Source organism: Loxodonta africana, chromosome 2 (genome assembly GCF_030014295.1).
Source record: "Loxodonta africana isolate mLoxAfr1 chromosome 2, mLoxAfr1.hap2, whole genome shotgun sequence".
Classification (NCBI taxonomy): Eukaryota; Metazoa; Chordata; class Mammalia; order Proboscidea; family Elephantidae; genus Loxodonta; species Loxodonta africana.
In genome coordinates, this window is record NC_087343.1 from 139,439,853 (window position 1) to 139,456,687 (window position 16,835).

At 39.6% G+C, this 16,835-nt stretch overlaps 1 protein-coding gene across 7 annotated transcripts in view; it reads right to left on the bottom strand.

Moving 5' to 3' along the window:
- The window catches only part of DMXL1 (Dmx like 1), a 171,301-nt gene extending 154,903 nt beyond the window's left edge, over positions 1 to 16,398 (bottom strand). For 5 of the 7 annotated variants that reach the window (XR_002785899.2, XM_010590471.3, XM_064276034.1 and 2 more), the window contains exon 1: positions 16,167 to 16,397. Coding sequence is in view for 6 of the 7 variants with exons in the window: in XM_010590471.3 (XP_010588773.1) it covers positions 16,167 to 16,253 (87 nt within the window). In the remaining variant the exon portion in view is untranslated. Of the gene's footprint in view, positions 1 to 16,166 lie in introns of all 7 variants that reach the window. The other 2 variants (XM_010590465.3, XM_023548895.2) reach the window with 2 other exon arrangements.
- Between the last annotated feature and the right edge of the window lie 437 nt (positions 16,399 to 16,835).

Sequence of the window (16,835 nt, forward strand, 5' to 3'; positions counted from 1 at the left end):
AACTGGTATGAACTTCCTACTTGCAAACCCCTTTAAAAGTAACTTGCCTGTCTACCCTTGGTGAGCAGTCTTGGCAGCAGCAGCTCGAACTGATTCCATTTCCTTGTACACGAAATAAAGGTGCCTTTCCTTTCTCCTACCTCGGTCTCTCCTTTATTGGCCAATATGAGTCACATCAAGCACAAACCTGGGGTTTCCACCAGGTAACAGTATGTGTATAAATTTTTGTGTAAGAAATTAACTTGAGCTGTAAACTTTCACCTAAAGCACAGTACGAAAAATTTTTTAAAGATACTGACAACAAAGTATGTTGCTAAGTGAACTCATACCAAATTATCTAAATTATAAAATTAAAATGTATAACAACAACTATGCTAAGTGACAGTTAATAAGGCCAAGGTTCAGGGTTTGATTTCCATATGAGCTAGTGATCATTCTGCAACACAGACATGATACAAATACCTCAATCTAAACACCTTCACAAATTTGTGCTAAAAATAAAACCCATTGCCACTGAGCTGACTCTGACTCATAGCAACCCTATAGGACAGAGGAGAACTGCACTGCAGGGTTTCCGAGGAGTGGCCCGTGGATTCAAACTGCTCACCTTTTGGGTAGCAGCTGACCGCTTAACCACTGTACCACCATGGTTCCAAGCTAAGAATACCAACCCAATTGCTGTCGAGTCAATTCCAACTCACAGTAACCCTACAGAACAGAGTAGAACTGCTCCATAGCATTTACAAAAACTGGCTGGTGGGTTTGAACTGATGACCTTTTCGTTAGCAGCCAAGTTCTTAACCACTGTACCACCAAGGCTAAGAATAAAGGAGTCAATTAGCTGTGAAAGTAATTCAAGTTCAAGGTTCCCAAGTGAATATCACTTCAATAGGACAAAGACAAATTAAACCTCCAGTTCCCATTTTCTCCCTACTTCAAGAAAGTTTTGTTTTGCATTTTAGACTCTATCAATTTATACAGAGTCTGTGCTAATAGTGGGTGGATGTGTGCAGATAATCTAAACTGGGTACCATCCAAATATCTGATATACACATATTGTCCCATAGATATTACCAATTGTTGGTGTTATTAGGTGTCGTCAAGTTGGTACAAATTCACAGAGACCCTACAGGACAGAGCAGAACTGGCCCACAGGGTTTCCAAGGAGCAGCTGGTGGATTTGCCCTGCTGATGTTTTGGTTAGCAGCCAAGCTCTTAACTACTATGCCACCAGGGCACCCTAGATATTACTAATGGATTATTAAAATTAATTCAGCCTCTACAGCCTGTATCATCTAAGGTGATAAGCATAGATAACTACACTACCAAAGAACAGGAAGAAGAGACTTTCATTTAAAATGAGCTATGCATGATTTTAAAATAAAAAATCCACTTTCTGCTAGATTCTTAAATAAAAATAATCTATCTACCTAGTTTTAAATATAAATCAAAGATGAAATGCAATAAATAACACCACTAAACCAAAACCTAAAACAACTTTTACGGATTATCCTAAAATTATTCACAAAACACACTTCAAGTTGCCCTATGACATGAAAGTTTATCAAAATAAGAACAGCACTGGCTTATCAAATAAACTGTCATATCCCTTGTTCTTCAAAATTAAGATACATATGTTACAATACAGTTGGTGCACCAGCTGCATCAGTCATAACATCTATAATCAAAGTAATCTATTACAATCAATGGAAATTAAGCTCACAACTGAACATCCTTCTATCAGACACATGTAATATTAATATTAGGTTTATTAACTTTAAGACTAAAGGTGCAAAGGTGGGGCCAAGATGGCCGAGGGGTCAGATGCTTCCTGTGGTCCCTCTTACAACAAAGACCTGAAAAAACAAGTAACGAGATTATACATGACAGTCTGGGAGCTCTGAACATCAAGGGCAAAGTTGAGGAGTCAGGCTGAGTGGCAGGGGGAAGGAAAGATGGTTTAGAAGCAGTGAGGAGTTGCCAGACCTGACCCGGTGGGAACCAATGGCCCGCAGACCAGCTCCACTGACATAAGCATAGTGAGTCAAGCAGTGGCATTTGGGATACATTTTTGACATCGAGAAAGAGCGTGCGCTGGAGAGTCCACTCATGCCTCTAGAGTCAGTGAAAGGCAGCACTCAATCAGCAAAAGATAAGCACATGCGTCTAACCTACTGCACAGATCAAAAAACACCCCTTTGGGAAAAAACTCTCTCCCATTTAACTGAGCCCTTCCTGCTCTGTACTGGATCCTGAGCCAGCTTCAGTGACAGCCGCTTTCAGTGGGCTGGGGAAGTAGGACCTGTCACATGCCCTGAGCCATTCTCCCGGCCTTGAAGAAGGAACACATTAACAAACAGGGAAAAAATAATCTGCTGATTCCCCTAAGCTGGGTAAACAGCTCCTTTCCCTTGGCACAGGCATAAGGGGTCCACTGACTCTGAATGCCTTTCACCCCTGCATGGACTTGTGTGTGGGTCCATTTCAACAGCATAGGCACTCATTAGCACAGTACAACAAGGTATACATCTGAAGTCTAACTTCAACTGTTTCAGCTATATGGTGGAGAGGCAGGTTTGTGATGTTTGACAGGGCTCTCCTCACCGACCAACATCAGGGGCCTGAAGACTGGTGGCTCCACCCACACTATCTAGCCACACGTGACAAAGGTCCAAGGATACATGGCGCCTCACATTCCTTACAACAAACAGCACTGGGCGCCCACAATCCAGCTGTAAAACTCACCCACCTATCTGCTTTAGAAAACAGGAACATGCTTTCCTCACAGGCACTCAGGGGCCATTGTCAGCCCCTGCCTTGTTCAGTGCATGACCCCCTAATGCAGCCAGATACCTGTGCATACACCAAACACCTCTGCTTTTCTAAGACTGTAGGTAAGAGCCTAAACACAAACTTGGTGACCAACTACCTGGACACCTGAGCTGAATCTATATAAGAAAAGTAAACAGACTCTGGGCTCATGGACCTATAACAGCTCTAACCACCTGCTGACAGGACATTAGAGCTTCAAAGGCACCAATAATCAAAAGAGCTCACACGAGCAGCCTATCTGGGCCTATCAAAATAAAATAAAACAAGAGCTAGGAAACAGTAAGCAAACATAAAATAAATAAATACAATAACTTATTGATGGCTCAGAGACAACAGTCAATATCAAATCATATAAAAAGACACACCATGATGGCTTCAGCAACCTTCCAAAACAAAAACTCAAGAAATTTTCTGGATGAAGAAAACTTCCTGTAATTACCAAAGGTATAATATGAAGATTAATAAACAGAACTCTTCAAGAGATCAAGAAGGAGATCAGGTAAATGCAGAACAAGCCAAGGAACAAATAGACAAAGCATTAGAATAACTTAAGAAGATCAGAGAAGAGCATAATGACAAATTTAATAAGCTGCAAGAATCCATAGAGGGACAGCAAACAGAAATCCAAAGGATTAGCAATAACATTTCAGAATTAGACAACTCAATAGAAAATCATAGGAGCAAAACCGAGGAAATGGAAGTGAGAATTAGTGAGACTGAAGATAAAGCACTTGACACCAACATGAGGAAAAATCAGAAAAAATAATTAAAAAAAAAAACAAAAACGAAGAAACCCTAAGAATTATGTGGGACTCTATCAAGAGGAATAACCTATGAGTGACTGGAGTACCAGAATGGGGGGGACAACAGAAAATACAGAGAGAATTGTTGAAGATTTGTTGGCAGAACACTTCCCCAATACAGTGAAAGATGAGAAGATATCTATCCAAGATGCTCATGAAACCCGACACAAGGCAGATCCCAAGGCAATAAAAAGAAATAAATGATTGGTTTAAACTTAGAATAATAAGGGTAAATATTAAGGTAACCCCAAAGGAAACTAATAATCCTACACATCAAAATAAAACACAAGATAAAAAACTCAGCAAATAAAAGAGCAAGAAAAATGAAAAAAAAGAAAAGAAAATACATAAAGAAAAACGACTCTGCACAGAAAATTAGGTGGAAAGAAGAAACTGTCAACAACACACAAAATAGACACCAAAATGACAGCACTGAACTCATAACCTACCAATAATTATGCTGAATGTAAATAGACTAAACGCACCAATCAAAAGACAGACAGTGGCAGAATGGGTTAAAAAAAAAATGATCCATCTATATGCTGCCTATAAGAGACATACTTAGACTTAAAGACACAAACTAACACTCAAAGGATGGAAAAACATATATATATCAAGCAAACAACAACCAAAAAAGAACAGGAGTGGCAATACTAATCTCTGACAACACAGACTTTAAAGTGAAATCCACCACAAAGGAAAGGAAGAACTCTATATAATGATTAAAAGGTCATATTCCAGGAGAATATAACCATGACAAATATTTACACACCCAATGACAAGGCTCCAAAATACATAAAACAGACTCTAACAGCATTAAAAAGACAGTCCGCTCCACAATAAGAGTAGCAGACTTTGACGTGCCACTTTCGGGTAAGGAGAGAACATCCAGAAAGAAGCTCAATAAAGACACAATCAAACAACTTGACCTCATAGACATATACAGAACACTCCACCCAACAGCAGCCAAGTATACTTTCTTTTCCAAAGCATGTGAAACATTCTCCAGAGAAGACCACATATTAGGCCATCCAGCAAACCTTAACAGAATTCAAAGCACTGAAATATTACAAAGCATTTTTTCTGACCATAAAGTCATAAAAGTAGAAATCAATAACAGAAAAACCAAGGAAAAAACATCAAACACATGAAAACTGAATGACAACTTGCCAAAAAAAACTACTGGGTTATAGAAGAAATTAAGGACAAATACAGAAATTCATAAAATCAAATGAGAATGAAAACACATCCTATCAGAACCCTTGGGACACAGCAAAACCACTGCTCAGAGATCAATTTATAGCAATAACTGCAGACATCCAAAAAGAAGAAACATCCAAAATCAAAGATTTATCCCTACAACTTGAACAAATAGAACGAGAGCAGCGAAAGAAACCCTCGGGCGCCAGAAGAAAGCAAATAATCAAAATTAGAGGAAAATTAAATGAAACAGAGAATAGAAAAACAACTGAAAAAGCTGGTTCTTTGAAAAGATCAACAAAATCGATAAATCACAGGCCAAACTGACAAAAGAAAAACAGGAGAGAAAGCAAATAACTTGCATAAGAAATGAAATGAGCAATATCAGAATAGATCCAACTGAAATTATAAGAATCATAACAGAAGACTATGAAAAATTGTACTCTAACAAATTTGAAAACCAGAGGAAATGGAAAAATTGCCAGAAACACACTACCTACCTAAACTAACACAAACAGAGGTAGAACAACTAAATAAACCTACAGCAAAAGAGGTTGGGGGGAAAAAAAAAAGCCCTGGCCCTGATGGCTTCACTAGAGAATTCTACCAAGTTTTCAGGGAAGAGAGAACACTACTACTACTAAAGGTATTTCAGAGCATAGAAAAGAATGGAATACTCTTGAACTCATTTTATGAAGCCAGCTTAACCCTGATACCAAGACCAGGTAAAGACACCACAAAAAAAGAAAATTACAGACCAATATCCCTCATGAACAATAGATGCAAAAATCCTCAACAATATTCCAGCCAATAAAACTCAACATATCAAAAAAATAATTCACCATGGCCAAGTGGGATTCATACCAGGTATGCAGGGATGGCTCAACATTAGAAAAACAATGTAATCCATCACATAAATAAAACAAAAGACAAGAACCACATGATCTTATTAAGTGATGCAGCAAAGGCATGTGACAAAGTTCAACACCCATTCATGATAAAAACTCTTAGCAAAAAAGGATTAGAAGGAAAATTCTTCAACATAATAAAGGGCATTTATACAAAGCCAATAGCCAACATCATGCTAAATGGAGAGAGTCTGAAAGCATTCCCCTTGAGAACAAGGACCAGGCAAGGATGTCCTTTATTACCGCTCTTATTCAACACCGTGCTGGAGGTCCTAGCCAGAGCAATTAGGCTAGATAAAGAAATAAACGGCATCCAAACCAGTAAGGAAGAAGTAAAAGTATCTCTGTTTGCAGATGATATGATCTTACACAGAGAAAACCCTAAAGAATCCTCAAGAAAACCACTGGAACTAATAGAAGAGTTCAGCAGAGTATTGGGATACAAGATAAACATACAAAAATCAGTTGGATTCTTCTACACCAACAAACAGAACTTTGAAGAGGAAATCACCAAATCAATACCATTTATAATAGCCCCTAGAAGATAAAATACTTAGGAATAAATCTAACCAGGGATGTAAACACCTATACAAAGAAAATTACAAGGCACTACACAAAAAACCAAGAGACCTACATAAGTGGAAAAACATACCTTGGTCGTGGATAGGAAGATTCAGCATTGTGAACATATCTATTCTACCAAAAGCGATCTACAATGAAATCCCAATCCAAATTCCAATAGCATTTTTTAATGAGATGGAGAAACAAATCAACTTCATATGGAAAGCAAAGAGACCCCAGATATGTAAAGCATTACTGAGGAAGAACAATGTGGTAGGCCTCACACTACCTGATTTTTGCACCAATCATACCACCAAGGTACTCAAAATGGCGTGGTACTGGTACAACAACAGATACATAGACCAATGGAACAGAATGAAGAATCCGGACATAAACTCATCCACTTATGAGCAGTTGGTATTTGACAAAGGCCCGATGTCCATTAATTGGGGATAAGACAGACTCTTTAACAAATGATGTGGGCATAACTGGATATCATCTGCAAAAAAAAACAAGACTCATACCTCACACCATGTACAAAAACTAACTCAAAATGGATCAAAGACCTAAATAGAAAATCTAGAACAATAAAGATCATGGAAGAAAAAATATGGACAACGCTAGGAGCCCTAATACATGGCATAAACAGTATACAAAACATTACTATCAATACAAATCACCAGAAGAAAAACTAGATAATTGGGAGCTCCTAAAAATCGAATACTTAAGCTCATGCAAAGGCTTCACCAAAAGAGTGAAAAGACAGCCTATAGACTGGGAAAAAAAAATTTGGCTACAACAAATCCAATTAGCATCTAATCTCTAAAATCTACAATATACTGCAAAACCTCAACAACAAAAAGACAAAAAAAAAAAAAAAAAAACCCAGGTAAGTAAAACACTATTGAAGAAGAATAAAGTAGGAGGGCTTGCACTACCTGACCTCAGAACCTGCTATACATCTATGGTAGTCAAAACAGCCTGGTACTGGTACAACGACAGATACATTGACTAATGGAACAGAATTGAGAACCCAGATGTAAATCCATCTACCTATGGTCACCTGATCTTCAACGGCCCAAAGTCCATCAAATGGGGAAAAGACAGTCTTTTTAACAACTGGTGTTTGCAAAACTGGATGTCCATCTGCAAAAAAATGAAACAGTACCCATACTTCACACCATATACAAAAACTAATTCAAAATGGATCAGAGACCTAAATATAAAGCCAAAAACTATGAAGTTCATGGAAGAAAAAATAGGATCAACGCTACAGGACCTAATACACAGCATTAATAGGATATAAACCACAACCAATAACACACAAACTCCAAAAGATAAGCAGATAACTAAACCCACTAGGATCTTCTAAAAATTAAACACTTATGCTCATCAAAAGAATTCACAAAAGAAGTAAAAATAGAACCTACAGACTGGGAAAAAACTTTTGGCTCTTACAAATGAGACAAAGGTCTAATGTCTAAAATCTATAAGAAAATCCAACACCTCTACAACAAAAAGACAAAGAATTCACTTAATAGGCAAAGGAAATGAAAAGACACTTCACCAAAGAAAACACTGAAGTGGCGAACAGACACATGAGGAAATACTCAGAGATCACTAGCCTTTAAAAAAAAAAATAGAGAAATGCAAATCAAAACCACGATGAGATTACCATATTATCCCAGCATTACTGGCATGAATCAGAAAAACAGGAAATAACAAATTCTGGAGAGGCTTTGGGGAGATCTGAATTCTTATGCATCGCTGGTGGGAATGCAAAATGATATAACCATTTTGGAAAAAGATATGGCACTTCCTTAGAAACCTAGAAATAGAAATATCGTATGATCCAGCAATCCCACTCCTAAGAATATACCCTAGAGAAATGAGTTGTCACATGAACAGACATATGCACACCCATGTTTATTACAGCATTGTTCACAACAGCAAAAAGACGGAAACAATCTAGATGTCCATCAACAGATGAATGGATAAACAAACTGTGGTACATACACATGATGGAGCATTATGCAACAATAAAGAACAACAATGAATCTGTGAACCATCTCATAACATGGATGAAACTGGAGGGCGTTATGCTGAGCGAAGTAAGTCAATCACAAAAGGACAAATATTGTACGAGAACACTACTGTAAAAACTCATGAGAAGGTTTACACACAAAAATAATCTTTGATGGTTATGAGGCAGGAGAGGGGTGGGGAAAGAAAAACACTCAATAGACTAAAGACACAAGGGAAGGATTAGTCCAAAGGACTAATGCACCACATCTGCCATGGCCTCCACCAGTCTGAGTCCGGTACAACTAGACAGTGCTGGCTACCGCAACTGACTGCTCTGACAGGGGCCATAACAGAGGATCCAGGACAGAGCTGGAGAAAAATGTAAAACAAAATTCTAACTCAAAAATAAAGACCAAACTTGCTGGGCTGACAGAGACTGGAGAATCTCTGAGAGTACTGACCCTGGATACCCTTTCAGCTCAGTAATGAAGTCACTCCTGAGGTTCACCTTTCAGCCAAAGATTGGACAGGACCATACAACTAAATAAGACTAAAGGGGCACACCAGCCCAAGGGTAAGGACTAGAAGGGAGCAGGGGACAGGAAAGCTGGTAATAGGGAACCCAAGGTTGAGAAGAGAGAGCATTGATGTCGTGGGGTTGATAACCAATGTCATAAAACAATATGTGTACTGTTTAATGAGAAACTAGTTTGTTCTGTAAACCTTCATCTAAAGTACAATTATAAAAAAAAAAGAACGAAAGAAGAAAAGGCAAACAACCCATTTAAAAAATGGGCAAAGGATATGAACAGGCACTTCACCAAAGAAGACATTCAGGCAGCTAACAGATACATGCAATGCTCAGGATCATGAGCCATTACAGAAATGCAAAACAAAACTACAATGCGATACCATCTCACCCCAACAAGGCTAGCATTAATCCAAAAAAGACAAAATAAAAAATGTTGGAGAGGTTGTGGAAAGACTGGAATACTTATACACTGCTGGTGGGAATGAAAAATTTCCACTTTGGAAATCAATCTGGCACTTCCTTAAAAAGCTAGAAATAGAACTACCATACCATCCAGTCATCCCACATCTTGGAATACATCCTAGTGAAATAAGAGCCCTCACACAAATAGATATATGCACACCCATGTTCATTGCAACACTGTTCACAATAGCAAAAAGATGGAAACAACCAAGGTGCCCATCAACGGATGAATGGATAAACAAATTATGGTACATACAGTGGAATACTATACAACAATAAAGAACAACAATGAATCCGTGAAATATCTCATAACATGGATGAATCTGGAAGGCATTATGCTGAGTCAAATTAGTCAGTCGCAAAAGGACCAATACTGTATGAGACCACTATTATAAGAACCCAAGAAAAGGCTTAAACAGAGAAGAAAACATTCTTTGATGGTTATAAGGGTGGGAAGGAAGGGAGAGGGCTATGCACTAACTAGATAAAGTAGACTAGAATTATTTTAGGTGAAGGGAAGGGCAGCACACAATACAGGGAAGTCAGCACAACTGGACTAAAACAGAAGCAAAGAAGTTTCCTGAATACAACCAAACACTTCAAGGGACAGAGTAGAGGGGCGGGGGTCTCGGGAACATGGTTTCGGCGGACATCTAGGTCAACTGGCATAACAAAGTGTATTAGGAAAATGTTCTGCATCCTACTTTGGTGAGTGACATCCGGGGTCTTAAACACTAGCAAGCGGATATCTAAGATGCATCCATCGGTCCCAACACACCTGGAGCTAAGGAGAATGAAGAACACCAAAAACACAAGGAAAATATTAGCCCAAGAGACAGAAAAGGCCACATAAACTGGAGATTCCATCAGCCTGAGACGAGAAAACTAGATGGTGCCCAGCTACCACCACCGACTGCCCTGACAGGGAACACAACAGAAAATCCCTGACGGAGGAGGAGAAAAATGCAATGCAGAACTCAAATTCTAGTAAAAATACCAGATTTAATGGTCTGACTGAGACTGCAGGGACCCTAGAGGACAGGGCCCCAAACTCTCTGTTAGCCCAAAACTAAAACCATTCCCGAAGCCAACTCTTAGACAAAGATTAGACTGCACTATAAGACATAAAATGATATTGGTGAGAAGTGTGATTCTTAACTCAAGTAGACACATGAGACTATGTTTGCAGCTACCATTTGGATGCGAGATGAGAAGGCAGAGGGAACAGGAGCTGGTTGGATGGACGCTGAGAGTACAGGGTGGAGAGCAGTATGCAGTCGCATTATAGGGAGAGCAACTAGGGTCACGTAACAATGTGTGTATAAGCTTTTGTATAAGAAACTGACTTGAATTGTAAACTTGCACCTAAAGCACAATAAAAAAGAAAGAAAGAAAAAAGACTAAAGATGCATGGGAAGAACTGACATGTGCTGGTATCAAGCATATAATCAAACCAATTTTAAATTTTGGTAGAGAATCTTCTCAAATATTATAAATTCCAAATGATATACAAGGTTGTAACAATTATCATTCTAATTTTAAACCTCTGTGATTTCTGCAAGACATATAGATTTTCTGTTTTTCATTGACTTTTCGCGTTAACCAACCATACCAGGTAAATACAACCCTCCATCCCCCCCCCCAATTTCTTACTGGTCTATTTCCTGGTTAAACGACTTACGTTTGATATGTTGTGATTAATGTTTATTCTCTTTTTAAAAAACATATTGGGAACTTCAATAACCTTAAATCTACTGTAATACTATTTAAAACATAATATTTTAAAATAGGCCAAGTTTTTCTCAGATGTGAAAAGCATCAAACTTTCCTTTTCTATATTCTTCTCACCCACCTGACCCAAAGGGAAAAAAAAAAAACTTTCCATTCTCCAGCCTAATGTAGCAATCACACAGCCACGATCAAAGGCTTCCCATGAATGAACAAAGCAAAAAGTTAAACAAAAAGGTGCTTAGTATCATAGAAAGTTGAGGAAGGAGAATGTTTATTCAGCTCCCATTTTTCTACCAACACCCAAAGAGCTGCAGTCAGTGTTCTGGATTCTAATCTAGGTCCTCTTGGCTGGGAACACTGGGTTGTCCAATTCTAAAAGAAGCCTGGAGCTATAACATGTTTGCTTTCTCACCTATGGCAAAGGCGTTTAAATTCCAAATCAGAGTCAGGGAGTCCTAAACATTAGCATCTTTTTGTCTCTTGGAAATTACCCTTCTTTCCATTTCATTCAAATCACAATTTTAACACAAAGGATGGATAAACTAAAAAATTTTAAAAAATCATAAAAACAAAAGTTGTCGATAGATCAATACCAGGTTGCTCACAAAGTTTCGATCTAAAAAGAGTAGGAAATTAACAAGGAAAATGTTAGGAATGAGGGAAGCATTCCAGTAAATAAGAAAAAATTAATTTTTGCTTAGTGTATCTGTAGTCTACCCTAGTTACTTACATGATATTAAGGGTAAAACACATAAACAACTGACTTTGAAAAAGTTTAAAGACACTTTATTAGAATACCTTATTTGGATCAAAACTAAATTATTAAATCTATTTTAAAATACAGTGATTATAATTTATATTGCAGTCAGGCTTCTTTATCCATTATTCATCCGTTTGACCAATACTTACCAAGCACTTTCTATGTGCCAGTCATTAGAATGAGTATACCCTTGGTTTTACAAGAGTTTGCATTTTTTTTTTTTACAATTACTATGCAATGAGCTTAACGAGTTGCTGCCAAGTCATCTCCAACTCATGGCATCCCCTATGTGTGTCAGAGTAAAACTGTGCTCCATTGGGTTTTCAATGCCTGATTTTTCAAAAATAAATCACAATGAACTTATCTCGAGCTTTTCATTTAACAGCCTTATTTACACATGAGAAAAAAACAACTTAAACAAATATAATAGAACTTGCCCTGGATTTACAACCATAAGGGGCTAACCTAGAAATCAAATCCAGGTAGACTCTACTATAAGGTGTCACCACTCTCTCCAGTCACTCACTGTTGTTTTGTTGTTGTTAGTTCTTGTCAAGTCCGACTCATGGCAACCCAATGTGTGCAGAACTGCTCCACAGGGTTTTCAAGGCTGTCACCTTTCTGAAACAGATCACCAGGCCTGCCTTCTGAAGCGCCTCTGAGTGGGTTCAAACTACCAACCTTTCGGCCAGTAGTCTAGTGTTTAAGCATTTGGGCCACCCAGGAAGTCTGACGCAATCAAGTCATGAAAGACAGATACACGCACAAAGCAAAACTGCTTAATGATATAATAAAAGTGTAAATAAAGTGATTTAAAGGTGTAAGAGATATGGTCACTAACAAAAGCAAAGTCAAAATAGTTCGATTCCCGCTAAGTACTAAAAAAAGTATCTAGTACAGTACCTAGACATACTAACCTGTATGACTAATTGCATATTTTAAAATCTAGAATCCATGAGGCCTAGAATTCACTTTTATTTCAATTTAAAACCTGTAAGACTATGTGGAAAATAGGAACTCATTTCCTGTAATCTTTCAAAACGAGAACTAGCGAATTTTCTGGAAACATGCAAAGGGAGGAATTACAAACATAAGACTTAAGAGAAGGCATAAACTACCAGGAGGGATGAAAGAATTCTCCAAGGGAGCCTGGTAGAGGAAGATTTCATGTCCCTACATCAAGTAAAACTGGAATTTAGGGAGTTTTTTTAGTTTTCACATACCATCTAAGGAGCCCTGGAGGCGCAGTGGTTAAGTGCTCAGCTGCTAATTGAAAAGTTGGCAGTTGGAACTGCTCCAAGAGAGAAAGATCTGGCACTCTGCTCCTGTAAAGATTACAACCTTGGAAATCCTATAGAGAAATTCTACTCTGTCCTATAGGATTGCTTTGAGTTGGAATCCATTCTACAGCAACGGGTGTGGTTTTGTTTGTGTGTTTGTTTTCACACACCACCTACCATCAGTATCTGCTATCTTCCTATCAAAGAAAGAGAAGTCAAAATCAAGAGGTTAAAAACAAAACTCAATGAGCATACATTTTGTTTTTTAGCATGAAAGGAAACTAATAAACAAGGCAACCTCAAGAGAGATAAATTTAAGGTGTATATTGTGTCCCAGAAACTGAGTGCAAAAACTTAGTTTGTACCAAAGCTATCGACTTAAAGAGTCAGGGATGGATTGGCTTCAAAGGAAAAAGATGGCTGCTTATTCCTTAATAATTTAATAATATAATTTAATTCTGTCCTATATGGTCGCTATGAGTCGGAATCGACTCGACGGCACTGGTTTTTTTTTTATTCCTTAAACTACTATCAAAATTAACAACAGCTGGGATTTCCACACTAAACAAAAAAATCTTTATTTTCACTTATTTACTGGAATGCTTTCAGAGATCTGAGAAGTCTGCAGCAGGCTTGGTTGGTGATGATTAAAGCCTGGCCTATGGAAATGGACTTTAAAACTCAGCAGAACTGTGGAACAAACTACATGATGATGTGGGATGGCACATTAACTCTTCTTAGAAATAATACAGAGGCATTCACTAAGGTTTGATCGAGGGGCACATCCAGGTGTATAAATGGATCAGCATATTATACACATGCTTTGAAATTCACACCATTGCTTACATTCTGAAAGCCTTAGAAAAAGTTCTTAGAATTTACATTGTAGAGAGCATTCATATAACTTTGGGAGACGACAGAGAAAGCAATGTCACCATCCTATAATATTCCACTCGGAAAACCTCCTTAGGACGCTGTTTATTTCCCTCCGCTAAACAGTCAAGGGCTGAGGGCAATGTTCAGCTACTGGGAGACTTCAGCGGCTCACTGAGGCCCTGGAGCTACCCTCTTCCGGAGGATATCCAAGTTAATGCAACCTAAGGTGTGTATGAGGTACTGCCCTCCACAAGGGAAGTACAATCTCTATTTGAAAGTAAAGTGCTTGGCTGCACAGCCCTAAAAGTACAATTCAGGCATTAAGTGGTGACTAGTTTTTTGCTATATGAGTCGGAATCGACGGGACAGCACTGGGTTTTGGTTCATTACTTATTCTGGAAACCCTGGTGGAGTAGTGGTTAAAAGCTACGGCTGCTAACCAAAAGGTCAGCAGTTTGAATTCACCAGGCGCTCTTTGGGAACTCTATAGGGCAGTTCCACTCTGTCCTGCAGGGTCACTATGAGTTGGAATCCACTCGACTGCAACGGGTTTATTATTTATTCTCGGAGCCCTGGTGATGCAGTGGTTAAGCACTTGGCTGCTAACCCAAAGGTCGGCAGTTAGAATCACCAGACGCTCCCGGAAAACCCTGTGGGGTAGTTCTATTCTGTCCTATACAGTCGCTATGAGTCGGAACAGACTGGACGGCAATGGGTTTTTTGTTTTTTAAATTTATTCTGGAGCCCTGGTGGCACAGTGGTTAAGCCTCCGGCTGCAAATCAAAAAAGGTCAGCAGTTCGAATCCATCAGCTGCTCCCCGGAAACCCTTTGGGCCTGTTCTACTCTATAGGGTCGCTATGAGTCGGAATCGACTGGAAGGCAATGGATTTTTTTTTTTTTTTTTTTGGTTATTATTTATTCTGGAGGAGTCCTGGTGGTGCAGTGGTTAAATACTCACCTGAAAGGTGGGTGGTTCAAACCAACCAGCCTCTCCGCAGGAGAAAGATGTGGCAGTCTGCTTCCGTGAAGATTACAGCCTTGAAAAACCTATGGTTTTCAATTCTTTGTCCTATAGAGTCCTATAGGGTCACTATGAATCTGAACTGACGCAACGGCAATGGGTTTATTATTATTCTGACTGACAAAGTCCACAAAAAAGGTCAAAAGGTAGAAAGACCAGAAATTTATGACTCGTAAACTTGTTAAACTGTTTACCTTGTTTCACTCACTTATATAAAATTAAACTTTACTTTTAATCACAACTAAAGATACCTCTACAGAAGTTGTAGCATAAAACCATCATCATTATAAACAAGTTTAGATAAGGGGTATTATGTGCAACTGACTTATAGTTTGCAATTATTATAAAAGCTATAATTAAGACAGAAAATGTCACTATACTGGTTAAGTATTCAAAAGTTTGGGGTCCTATCCCTCCCACTATATGGGGAAGACCAATGTCACTTTCAGAAAACCTGAACCTGGAATTACCACGCCATAGCATGCAGGACTCATACTGAAAAACAGTACTGCAACTTTTAATAATCAATTTGAACAACCTAAAATAAATAAAAGTGTCCTTGGACTACCAGACTGTAGTCGGACGTGGAATCCAAAGTATGGTAGTAATGAGTTATTTATGAAAAATATTTTTCTTTTAAAGTTATTACTCAGTGATTTTGAAGAAAAATGAAAGGCATTGTTTTCATGATAATTTTACTCAACACTAGTTGTTGATAACAATTAATAATTGTTTTAAGATACCCACTCTTTTTAACTGCAATAATGCTTGATCTTAGAATCAAATATGAAACTTATCTCAACTATTTTGAAACCTGACAAATCGGGCGTATGAAGTCGGGTCATAAAAAGTCCCCAACACGTTACTCAACGAAGATTTTTGGATAGACGACTTTGGCAAACTACCCCGACCCAAGAAAGTCAGAATAAAAACTTAAATTTTTTTTTTCCCCCTACAAAACACTAGGACTTCCGAGTTTAGGCTCCGTAGGGCACATCATTGACCGAAATGTTTCTGCTTTTTTTTTTTCGCTTTCAAAGGTCCCGGCCAGCGGGCCCGAGGTGCCAGGGCACCTCCGTGGAGGAGGCTGGGGACCCTGTGGTGTCTGCAAGATACCCAGTGGGGGGTGATGAGACGCTCTTGCCTCTGCGACAAGGAAGCCTCCCTCACTCACCGTGAAGCGCTGATCGCCGACGCTGCCCACGGAGAAGCAGTGGTCGCCGGGATTTACCGCCCCGGTAAGCACCTGGTGAAGGTTCATGTCCGCGCCTTAGTCCCGCAGCGGACACTGCGTCCGGCTCATGCCCAGGGTCAGCAGTCGCTTCCCTCTCTCCCTCCTTCAGGGGCGGCGGCCACTGTTAGGCTGCTGCCGCAGCAGTGAGGGGCACCAGAAGCCGAGACCGCTTAGCTGGGGCCCGCAGCTCATCCCGAACCCCGGCGGGCGAGGCCCGGAGGGGGCGGGCCGGCGAGCGGGCGGGGCGCCGCGCTCCTCCGCGCACCTGTCACTGCCCGCGTGGGCCCAGGTGAGGATCCGGGTCGACTCACCGGCCGGGAAGGCCGCGCCGTCCAAACACTTTCTCTGGGCCCGGCAGCCGGCCCTGACCGAGCCGAAATGGCGCAGGCAGCACGCGCTCTCCCTGCCTGGCTGACGGATCCCTTCCCGGCCCCGGTATCCACCACCCCCCACCGGTCTCAGTGGCTCGCTACGCGTTTCTAGGTCCCTTTGGCCGAAATATCGCGAGATATCTGTGGTGAATGGCTTTTTTTTTTTTAACCACAGCATACATATTTCTAAGCGGATATGAAAACGCCTTGTCTAGACAAAACTGGCCAATCCCGAGCG